The sequence below is a fragment of the Chenopodium album genome, chromosome 10, assembly GCF_948465745.1.
Source record: "Chenopodium album chromosome 10, dcCheAlbu1.1, whole genome shotgun sequence".
NCBI lineage: Eukaryota > Viridiplantae > Streptophyta > Magnoliopsida > Caryophyllales > Amaranthaceae > Chenopodium > Chenopodium album.
In genome coordinates, this window is record NC_137843.1 from 20,100,827 (window position 1) to 20,113,393 (window position 12,567).

Below are 12,567 nucleotides of genomic sequence, written 5' to 3' on the forward strand. Positions count from 1 at the left end.
GTTAAATGATAAGTTTAAACAGAAATTCATTCTTATCATTTCAAAATCAAAATCAAAACAAACTTAATCTCGTTTTTAAGAAAACCTTTTTTCCAGTCAAATTCGTTTTATTAAAAGATATAGTTTTATGAAAAAGATAAAACCGAGTAAACCAGATTTTAGAAGATTAAATCAAATAAATACTTTTTCATAAACTTATGATTATCTTTTACGAATTAATGAGCTTGCCAAGCTTTATCTGATTTCTAATAAGTCTCATGCATAACAACCAATTATATGTTTACATCAACCTAGAAAACAAACTTATCTTTAATACAACCTAAGTTATGAAGTCCATCTTTTTCGGTTGATATCTGGAGCTCTGCACTGATCCTTGGTCGTTGAGGTCTTACCCCAGTATTACACCGGAACCAGGTCATTACAACCCATTGATATGTTCCTGTCAGGGAACACCTTGAAGTTACATTTCTGAAACTTTTCTTCTGACTTTACTTGTCATCCTAGACCTTCTAAAGTTCCTCCGTTTTGGTTCCTACTTCAACTCCCAGAGTTTACTAAACCTGCAAACATCACAACACTAGAAAATCCTTATTAGATGGAAGTTTGCTCAATATCGACATCATCATCAAAACCTCATAAGGGTCAACATTAACCATAAGACAATTAACATTTCACACACATGATTGATTGATTATTACACGAATAAAAAGGATACATACATAAAGAGAGTTCTAATAGAACATTGATAAGATTAAACGAAATAATTTTTCAAGAAGACTAGAAGAAAAATTAAACATAAACTTTTGTACTTAATTGATTAAATCTGCCTCGTACTCTTATTTATCTTCTTGCTATTAAAAGCCTTGTCATTTTTTCCCCTATAATACTTGCGAATCATAGTAGTTTTGCTTGTGGTTGATCTTGTACTTCCTCGTCTCAGTTGACATTCATACTCAAAACCATCATAATCATCATCATAATCCTCTTCTTCCGCATAACAATAATCATTAGCAACATCCAATTCTTGATCAAATTCTTGACTTTGCTCAACCACAAGAATCTTCTGTTCTTCTTTCTTAGTCAAAGACTCTTCATCGGATGCTTCATGTTGATACTACTCCGTGCGATCATCATCATCATCAAGAAAAAGAACATTATGAAACGAAGTACCCAAACATGAACGGATGACGTTGTGAGTAGCGTCATTGACGTACATGACCCGAGCACCATCCAAACACGACATCGCCTTGTATAAATCATGTAGATAAACTGGTTTAAAACCATCCACCTTCGGTTGAGCTTTACCAACGTAAAGAGGAGGTAAAAAATCATCATTGTATGGAGTTATTGTGGTCATTATTGTAGTGTTTTAGCTAGGAATTTAGGTGAAGCAAAGAAGAGAAAGTACATGGCAATAATATCTAGATAACTAACACTAGTTATTTGTAACAAATAACAATTGCATGAAGTCTTAGGTTTTATAATTACATATTATAGGTCGGTTACATATAGGCCAAGTTTAGGAAAGTTATCTAAGCTAATAAGATATGACATGTTGTTCTATTGGTTTAATTAAGGAAAGTTTATGAAATGTACATGTTTAGTCTTCACCAATTCTCCAAAAAACGCGGGTATACATTAATTTATTGTAAAATGGATTAAAGTTATCTTAAAAGTATTTAAACTTACCCTTTATAATACAAATGTTATTATTTTTCTAATAATAAATTTTATCTTACAAAAAACTCATAATGTATTAGATTAATCATATTAGGTTTTATAGTACGTAGTACATAATCATGAATTAATATGAAATTACACCTTAAAATAAACTTTAAACCAACGAAAAATTAATAGTTACTCTTTTAATGGTTAAAATTACCTAAAACCGACCATCTTACAATAAAACTAACATACACTCGCCTTATACAAGAATTATTGTTTAATCTTTAACCACAACCATTTATATTTTTATCCTACAATGCTACAAATATAGACCAAGCTTGTTATTTTGGCCCCATGTATATATGTTTGTTAAATTTTTATTTTTATTTCTAATTTAAATGCTAAGCCATTTTTTAGCCCATAAAACTTACGGTAACTCATGACATCACCCAAATCCAAGGTTTATTTATTCTTTAATCCAATGCCACTAAAATCAACAATAGGGTTGCTTAAGTTATATCATTATCAAACCTGTGTTTTGAGGGCCTTTTGACTTCAGCTTGATTTCAGTTCAGTTCAGTTCACTTCACTTTAACTCCTAATTTCATTCTCTCATAAAATATTTATTCCAGTTCAGTTCAGCTCAATTCGATAAATGTGTTTCTACTATAAAAAGTATATATACTAAACTAATGAACAGAACACGATATATATAAGGTAAAGCAGGTGAGCAACTAGTATATGAATTATTTGTTATCACTTATCAGTGTTATACGAAGAGAATGAGCTTGTACAATTTTTTTTTTTAAATAATAATAAAATAAAAAAAATTTCTTCTAAATTTTTTTTTAAAAAAAAAAAAGTATATAAGTTCATGCATGGTATGTGTATGAAGTTGGTTACGGTTAGATGGGCTCAAAAAATTGGCTTGGGGAAAAAGGTATCTTGCAATTTCTTTTCAAGCAAGATACTATTGTCTTTTTTCACAAGAATTGTCACTAACTTGTTTTTATCTTTTTTTTTTTACCATCCCCTATAAAAACAGATTTACTGACCCTTCAATTTCATCTCCTCTATTTCTCTTAAATCATCATACATAAGTGTTTAGTGGTACTAATTCTAGAAGTTCAGGTAATGTAATTATATTATATTTTAATTACTCCTACTATTCTTATTAGTCCGAAATTTATTGTCACGTTAAGAGTGTTATTTGAATAGGCAACTACTGGTAATTAACGTGAAAACCAAAGTTTGTAGGAATGTAATATTTTTCTAATACTACATGAAATTTTGATTAGAAAATTCTTCTAAGTTCATTCTGTGCTCAAGTTTAATTTATTTTGTGACAGGAAAATGGTGAACCCACTGAAGTATATGCTTGAGAATCCAAAAATCAACCCGAACCGGTTTGATATGTTGCTGAAAAGCCGGTTATTTAGCTACTGCAAAGTTGCTGCTGGAGGTTTAGTTGTTGCTGGATTTGCCAAACTAGCTTCTTTCCGCGAAGGCAATGGCAATGGCATGTTTCAAGTTAGAGAATGGTTCAAAAATATTCGCGGAAAAGGATCAGAGAATAACTAAGCACTGTTTAAGCATTCAAGTGTTCTTATTATTGATTATGTTAATTAGTATTTGTGATTTTTAGTTTATTACAATTATATGTTCGGTTGAAAATGCTAATTAGGTAATTTAACATTTTAGTTGGGTAATAAAATTGAACTCTGCCTTAGCATTGGGATTATGATGTAACCAGTCAACCAAATACATTTAGTTTAAAGCTTTTGATATTGCTTGCTTGATTATGTTTGTCTAAAGGTTTTTTATTGGCGCTGAAGATATGCAATTTAACTCATAAATTACGTTACAGTATCTTATGTTAAATTTACTCCTGCTGTTCTTAAATAGTTGATCACTGCTATGTTTTGTAGTTTCAATCGTCCCAAAATGCATCCTCGAAAGAAAAAGGCAACCAAGGTTAATGTACTAATTTCCGGTTATAGTTCATCACCCTCCCTCTATGCTACTGGAAAATTGGATGCTAGACTCGATTCTTAAGCATAAGAACGCCTACTGGAGTACGATTTTCCACTGCAGTTTCTCATATTTTAGTAGTTTTTTAATTACTATAAGATGATATTTAAGTTTCATACGATTCTCTGGAAAAAAAACATCACTTGATTGTTTTATCAAACGACGAATCAGTCTTGAACAACATTGGTTAGGCAACAAAAATGAACACCGGAATTCAATATATGATCAACTCTAATCTTTTACAGCAATGTTCAAGGAAGATAGCCTAACCAATAAGGCAGAGTTAACAGATGAGTTGTTTCTCTTTTTGATATTTATTAAGCTTTTCTCATATATTGTGAAAAAGTACTAGATTAATACACTAAGCTAGTACCACACAATATAAAAGGCTTTCTTGTATTGAATTGAAAGCTATAAGCAGATTATTTGTTTCTGCTCAATCCGAAGGAATTTCATTCAGTAATCAGTATTCATGTTGTCACAATCTTAATGAACCAAGCTTCTGAACCAAATATACCGCATTATCTTTCTTTCCTTGTCAAGCAGAGCCTGTTTGAGATAGCTGAAAATCGAAGCAGGAGACCTAATGCTAGACTCCATTATTTTTTCAGGATTCGTGCACACGTCTTTCAACCTATCTGCATGCTGGAAGCCGCTAATCAATTTAGCAGGCATATGCATTCCCGCAATAACCCTCTTGCCCTTCATCTCATCCTAAATCTGTTTGCATTTCGGAAGCTATTAATTTCTTTTCATGCAAGGGACTGTCGCCTTTTTGCACAAGAAATATGTAATTTAGATTTGTGTTTATCTCCTTTTACCGTCTTCTATATGTACAGGATTACTAACCCTTTAATTCCATATCCTCTATTTCTATTAGGCTTTTACATCATCATTCAAAGTTGTATTCATCATCTGCAGTTCTGATTTTAGGTATTCTAACTATGTAATTTCTTCTTTAATCTTCGCTACTTTATTTCTATGCAATTGTTCTTATGTGCTTTCTTCTTTCATTGCTAAATTACTTCTCCCTCCATCCAAAATTGCTTGTCACATTGACAGAAAGTTCGGACAGAGGTAGTACTTTGAAATTTGGTTGAAAATCACTGAGAGCGTTTCTACTCCTTGTTTCGTTTGGCTAATCCTACATGCACTAATCATATATTCATCTAAATCTTTTACTAAAATTTAATCTCTGTTTGTGGCAGGAAAATGGCAAACCCACTAAAATACATGCTTGAAAATCCAAAAACCAACCCAAACCAATTTGATATACTATAGAAAAGCCGGTTGTTTAGCTACTGCAAAGTTGCTGCTGGAGGCTTAGTAATGGCTGGATTTGCAAAACTGGTCTTGAACTGTGAAGGAAATGGGTATGGCATGCTTAAAGTTAGAGAATGGTTCAAGGGCATTTGTGGAAAAGGACCAGAGAAAAATTAAGCATGGTGTTTGCAACTGAGTATTCTTTTTTTTTTTTTTGAAGGAAAACTGAGTATTCTTATTAGTTATTATGGATCATGTTAGATAAGCAATTTGTATTTGTAATTTCGGTTATTATGATTAGCTGAAGCTGCTAATAAAGAACTAGGAACTAACACTTTTGGTTTGTAATAAAATTGTAACTTTGTTTTAGTAGGCATTAAATGGATCATGTAACCAGAAAGTTTAAAGTTAATCCTATGAATTACCAAAACCCGAATCAGTCTTTACAAACAGTGGTTAGGCAACAGATAATGGACATCAGAATTGACGGATACATTTAGACATTTAGTCCATCATCCTACTTTAAATATATTTCCATCACAGATTAAGGACAAAACAAAAAAGCTTGATCGATACAGTAAGTCACCAAGAAGTAAGGTTTAAGACCTGAAAATTGAAAAAGCATGGAGCACTGATTAAGTTGAGTAAGGCTGACTTGGATTGCATCCCGAACTATGAGGCAGATGAACTGATTCTTCATAATTCTGAATTGAATTGTAATCATTTAGCCGATTTAGGTTTAGGTTGTCTTTTCATAGGATTAGGAGCGAATCTTAATGCATTAAACTTCAGAGTCAAACTTTGAGCAGTATCTTTCTTTCCCTCATCAAGCAGAGCCTGTTTGAGTTTGCTGTAAACAATAGCAGGAGGCCTAATGCCGAGATCCATCATTTCATCAAAATACTTGCACGCTTCTTCCAGCTTATTTGCTTGCCGGAAGCTGCTAATCATTGTAGCAAACATATGCATTGCCGGAATAACCCCCTTAGCCTTCATCTCATTCCAAATCTTCACTGCCTTATCTAGTTCACCTTTGCTGCAGAACATTCTCATTATAATACCATACGTGCATGTTGTAGGATCACAACCTTGATCATTGCTCATCTTTAGGAAGACCGAATATGCCTCCTCGTGTTTTCCAGCCTTCACTAAGTGTTGAATAATTATGTCATATGTTCTAGAATCTAAACCAACCTTACATCTCCTCATTTCATCAACCATTCGAAATGCTTCATCAAATCTCAATGACCAACAATATGACCAAACCACAGCATTATAAGTGGGTGCTTGAGCAACACCATTAGCTTTCGACATCTCAAACAACTTCAAAGCTTCACCGAGTCTCCTATCCGACCCTAACCCATTGATCAAAATACAATAGATATGCCCACTAGGCTCAATACCCTTTGCTTCCATCTCTTGAAGCTTCTCCACTGCTAGACTCACTTTCCTAGCTTTGCAATACGCGTTCATAATAATTCCATAAGCCACAACATCAAGCTCAAACCCTTCCTCTTTCATTTCTCTATAAACTTCATCTAATTTCAGAAAATTTTGCTGTTGACCCCAACCTTCCAACAATATTGTATAGGATTTCTTATCCGGCGTAAACCTTCTCTTTTTCATTTCATCGAACACTTTGTGTGCATCCTTAACTTGTCTAGATTTACACAATGTATCGAGAAATTTATTGAAATCCGACGAATCAATCGTCATTCCATACTTTTCCATCTTCTCAAACGTACTAACAGCATACTCAACCCTTCTTGCCCTAGCATATCTTCTAATAATTAGATTAAATGTATATTTTGTCAAAATCCCTTTGCTTTTCATAGATTCTACCAAACTCCAAATCATGTTAAACTGTTTAACTTTACCCAATGAATCAATCAAAGCATTATAACAATCATTTGTATATTTAAATCCCTTTTGCTTTTCTGCCCACCTGAAGAACCCTAAAGCAAGAACACCTGCATTACTTAGCTTCTTCAAAACCTCTAAAACTAAAATGGGTGTCATTTCTTCAACCCCACATTTTCCTAATGTAGATTCAATGCTAGAATCTTTTGGTAAATTCAACAACTTTTTGCAAATTTTCTCAGAATCTATGATAATTTGAGGGGTTAATTGTGTTGAAATGATTTCTTCCTCTGTTTTCGCTTTCGGCGTAACTTGGGTATTCATTGAAGACCCATGAATTGAACTGTAAAATAACTCTGAATTTGCATTTGTCAGAAGAATTGGATGAATGGGTGTAAAAACAGATGAAAAAACTGGGTTTTTCAGGGGAGTATAAGTGAGATTTGAAAACTGGGGTGATGAAGAAATGAGCTTTGTGAATGTTGTTAAATGGCAGGAGAAGATGCGAGAGAAAGCCATTATTATGGCGAATTTGTTAAAATTTTAGTTGAAAAAACTGGATTTGTGTAAAAATAGGGCTGCAAATTTGGTTTTTTTAGAGGGAAAACAAAGTTTCGATTTTATGTAAGAGTAAATATGATATGAATTCTGGGTTCAGTATGAATGTATTATGTTTTTTTTTTTTTTTTTTTTTTGGTGAAAAAAGAGGAACTAAGCCCAACAGGAAGAGACAAACAAAAGAAAAGGAAAAAACAAACAGAAACAATCCAAAACAAAAACAAACGAAAATAAAACTAGCCCCTAGCTTCTACTTGTTTACAGACACAAGCCGAGCTCGAGCTACGCCTCCCAAATCCTCCAATAAAATAGCACGAAGGTCCACCGGGACCGCCTCCAGAATCACTAATTTGAGTATTATGTATATGCTGGTATCTCCTAATTTGAGTACTTTCTGTTAAAAAAAAAAAAAAAAATATGTCCTTCCTAACCAAACACTAGTTACTGGAAAGTTAATGGCTAAACTTGATATACTTGTATCAATCAACATATAAGTAGGAATGTACACTCATAAAAACATATACTACGTAATAAGTGATAAGGCTTGTTATTTTGAGAGCTGCTCTGCTCTGTCCTGTCCAAATCTGCCCAGAAGCATAAAAGAACGGGGCCTTTATCATATGTGCGTAATCACTGAAAAGGAATTTATTAACTACTATTAAAACAAAACATTGCTAATATCATCAACATTTAAACTATTCTATGTTTCATTCTCACATAAAAAAATTTCCTTCTAATTTTTTATGTGTGATGTCATAAATTATTAATGAATTTTTTATTTTATTTTAATTTTTAATCTACACTTTTGACTGTAATACATAAATTTCTGTATAAAATTCAATTAACCAAGTTACTCTCCTAAATTATAGTTTCGCATACCTAATTTGTTTAAAGTTTGATCGTAGTTTCAATTTTTTTTTTTTTTTTTTTTTTTTACTATCCTTAATGTAAATTATTTTTATATCTAATTTTAATCTTCACATATAATGTAATGTAACAGAACATAAATTATAAGAAAAATTAATTCTAACTGTGCATCGCACGGTGATAACCTAGCTATATCTATATTTATACCTATATCTATACTTCTATACTTAGTATTTAAAAACACAAACCACAATCACTCACATGTCATATGTCACCACAAGTCACTTACATGTCACATGTCACATGTCACCTCCATTAATATTTACTTTTTATATTCCCTTTTTAATATAATTTTTTTTAAACAAAAAATTTAATGTTTAAGTCTTTATGCATTCCATAACTTATAAATTTAAGTAAGAAAATAAAGTGTTCCATTTTCACTATAATAAAATAAAGTCTTTTCATCTCCTAAACGTAAAATAAAGTAATACAAGTAAAGTAATAAAACAAAAACAAAAAAAAAAAAAAAAAAAAAAAAAAAAAAAAAAACTAAATTGTGCACATTACATAAATAAATGAAGTATAATAACATTAATGAGTCATTTCATCTCCTAAACTTAAAATATAATTTAAAAATAATTTCATCATTTCAATATATATATATGATAATTCCTTGGTATCCATGATTTCTACAACCTCCATTTTGGTTATAATCATCATGATTCATATGATAATTCCTATTTCCAACATTCCTTTGAACATCAATTCTAGGTTCACAAACATGATTATTGATATAATTCACATGTTCCATTTCACTTCCATCACATTCATTACAAGGAACATTTGGGCACATAGAAGTATTATGATTATTCATTCCACACAATTCACAAGGCCAACATTCCACAATCATGCAACAAGAAGAAAGATTAGAGTTAGAGTTAGAAGGTGTACCTTTCCCCTTAATTTGGGAGGGAAGAATTGGAGCTTGGGAAGGGGGCTTCTCAAGCTTTTCTTTGAGAGACATAACTTCTTTCCCTAAATCCGCAATCAAAGTAGTCAAATCATTGATGGCACTAAGTTGTTCAATTGAGTAACCCTTGTTTGTTGGTTCTCTCTCCACTTCTTGCCAATTCATGTAATGACGAACCACTTCATCAATTGCATCAACCACTTCTTCTTCCGTTTTGTTCATGATTGGGCCTCCGGCTCCGGCATCCAAACTTGCTCTCCCATGAGAACTCAACCCACCATAGAAGATATGTATGATTTGATAGGTAGGAATCCCATGGTGTGGACACTCCCTTTGATAATCCTTAAATCTTTCCCATGCCTCATAGAGACTTTCATTTGGCTTTTGCTTGAACCCTTGAATCAAAGCTCTTGCCTCCGCCGTCTTCTTTTGAGGATAGAAACGGAACAAGAAAGCTTTGGTGACATCATCCCAAGTTCTCAAAGAATTGGGCTTCACTTCCTTATCTAGCCATTCCAAAGATCTTCCTATGAGAGAGAAAGGGAACAACTTAAGGCGGATAAATTCTTGAGATACTCCATTGACCTTGATTGTGTTACAATATTTTTCAAACTCCTTAAGATGGTTCAATGGGCTCTCGTTCTTTGCCCCACTATATTGTCTCCTCTCAATTAAGGTGATCATTGCCGGCCGAATTTCAAAGTCAATTTCCGGTGTTGTAGGTGGAGCTATGCCGCTCTCATACCTATATGCACCGGGCACTCCTAGTTCCTTCAAGGCAACTCTTGAATTTCCTCCCATGGCTTGGGATCTATGCACACAAAACTCAAAGAAAATATTAGTAGCACGGCTACAAGTGTAGCCTAAAGTGTAAAATCTTTTTGTATTTTGCAAATAGAGTGGAATAGACTCAACAACAACATGCACTCAAAGCACCATTCCCCGGCAACGGCGCCATTTTGATGGGATGAAGAACGGTAGGTCGTTGGGCTACCACCCCACCCAATCAAACAAAATTTGTAACTCAACTAACCCCTATAAAGTGTAGTGGTAAGTCAAGGTCGAACCCAAAGGAATGGAGGTCGAATGCACAATGCCTAAGTCAAGCTATTCCGAAGTCTAGTAGGGGTTTATGGTAGAAACTAGAGCTAAGCTAGGCAATGCAAAAATACTAATCAAATGCAAAGGCACTAGGGGAATGGATCCACATGCATCAACAACGAAGCTCAATCAACTTGGGGTTTCAACCAATCAAATCAAGCAATGTGAGGGAAAACCGAAATTGCAACCAAGAGAGTACATCAAGCTATTCTCCTAGAGGTCTAATTAGCGTCAACTACATCAAACACTAGCTAGGAAACATCACAAGATATCTCAATCGAGTAAATGCAAGCCACAAATCAATGGTCCGTATCAATGTGAACTCACAATGCAATCTAGTGTGAATAATAAGGGTGATCAAGCCTAATCAAGCACACACATGCACAAAGTCAATCAACCAATTTAATCACATTATCAACTCAATCAATTTCCCCCAAATTAATCTCAATTCATCGTCAATACATGCTTCACCACTACCCTAGCAAATAAACTACTCACAATCCATGAAGAACATCAAGATCAAAGCTAAACTAGTCATCATTCCCAAATTCATCAATTGAAATCAAATTGAAACCAACAAATTCAATCAAAATCAATCAAACTATCAATTAACCAAATCAAACAACAATACTAACGAAATCAAACATTAAATTGCATTAAAGAGTAAAGAATCCTTACAAACTTGATAGAAATCAAATCAAATGTAGCAATCTTCAATCATCAATTATCAAACCCACATTTTCTCTCTCTAAAAATGCTAAGAACTAGTGTTTTTCTCTCTCTAAAAATCTAATCTAATCTAATTCTCTCTCCCTAAAAGGAAAGAAATAACTATCAATACAAAGAGGAAGTTGGGATTGACGCCCAAAAATAGACCCACGCCGGTGCGGGCGCTCGGAGGAGAGAGAGTGGCGCGCACGGGAACACACCAAGAAAGGTGCGCCCGCACGCACCTGGTGTGCGGCCGCACGCGACAGATGTGCGGCCGCACACTCCTCGAGTGCGCCCACACATCGCTGCTGCTTCCTTCTCCTCTTCTTCGTCCTAGCTCATGCGGTGCACACATCCTAGATAATGGTGATGGAGGACAAGGTAGGCAGGAATTTTCTTGAATTTCTTGAAGGGTATAAGCCATGAGAAAGGCATATACAAGACCTTGAAGCATGCTCCTTGGACCTCCCTTTGTCTTGAAACTTCTTGCACAAGCTTTAGGCATGGAAATCAATGGAAGACCATGGAGAGGAAGCTCGGGAATCCTTGGACAATCAATCACAACCTACAATCAAAGGATAAAAGAAACAAGTAAAAAGGGAAAAATAGCAAGTAAACTAGAAAAAAGCATAAAATAGAGAAACTAACTACAAAAAGCATGAAATGAAGAAAACTAGAATAAAATTAAGGAAAACTAAAGAAAAGAGAGATAAAATGAAATAAAATTCATCCAAAAAGGGACCAAATGAGTGCCATAAATGTCACTCATCATGTATCCACTCACTTCCAGGTTCACCCCCTACATGTAGAGGCATTCGTTCTATTTGAGTAAGTAATCTCTTCAACTCGTGCAAGGCAATATACATCATACAATTTTGGTGCAATGTTTCGTCCATTCTACAAATCAAAATAAAAGTTAATTTCTCAAAAAAAAAAAAATCAACAAATACGTAATTAATAATATGTGACTCTTCTTACCTGTCATTGAAACATAATAAAATAAAGTTTCACATATCACAATAAAAACACATTAGTTACCAAAATTTAACTTATTCCATATTGGAAAAAATGAAACTTACACACCCAAACTTTAAAATAACAAGTGCTAAGCATCTTAGACAACTTATGATAGTTTAATAATCATCATCCAAGTTATCATCGAAGCTAGGCCTATAGCAATCATCTGGGAATGAGATTTTTGTCTTCAAATACAAGATTCTAAACTCATTATCCGGAAGAGACAAAAACAAATCACTTTCATCTAGATCACGTAAGAACTCCAACACTTGAAGAATGAAAGACTTTCCGTAATTGCTAACTGCCGGCATTCCTTCTAATATTGAAATCATTTTTTCATATTTTGATGGAGATGGTCTAGGTTGTGTCTTAGAGGAACCAAGTTGCATGTTTCTTCTTAAATAATCCATGCAAGTTTCAATGTCATCCTTCACACTCTTTCTAGAGGTAGCACCGCAATCTGAACTCTTACGTTTGTTAGAAGATATGCTCTTAGGAAGGGACCTGCTTTCATAAGCTGACCT

General features: G+C 33.8%; 1 protein-coding gene and 1 non-coding gene across 2 annotated transcripts; one reads left to right on the forward strand and one right to left on the reverse strand.

Annotated features, from left to right (window-relative positions):
• Window positions 1-5,396: 5,396 nt before the first annotated feature.
• On the reverse strand, window positions 5,397-7,338 carry LOC145563768 (pentatricopeptide repeat-containing protein At1g77360, mitochondrial-like). The gene has a single exon (XM_081624193.1). The coding sequence runs from the start codon at window positions 7,336-7,338 to the stop codon at window positions 5,680-5,682; it is 1,659 nt and encodes a 552-aa protein (XP_081480319.1). The 3' UTR covers window positions 5,397-5,679.
• Window positions 7,339-9,524: 2,186 nt separating this feature from the next.
• On the forward strand, window positions 9,525-9,630 carry LOC145565802 (small nucleolar RNA R71). Its single transcript, XR_014095179.1, has one exon. It is a non-coding gene; the product is annotated as a small nucleolar RNA R71 (small nucleolar RNA).
• The last annotated feature ends 2,937 nt before the right edge of the window (window positions 9,631-12,567 follow it).

What these genes read in the sequence shown, in the direction of transcription:
- LOC145563768 (XM_081624193.1), bottom strand. Translation starts at nt 7,338, where the DNA reads ATGGCTTTCTCTCGCATCTTCTCCTGCCATTTAACAACATTCACAAAG.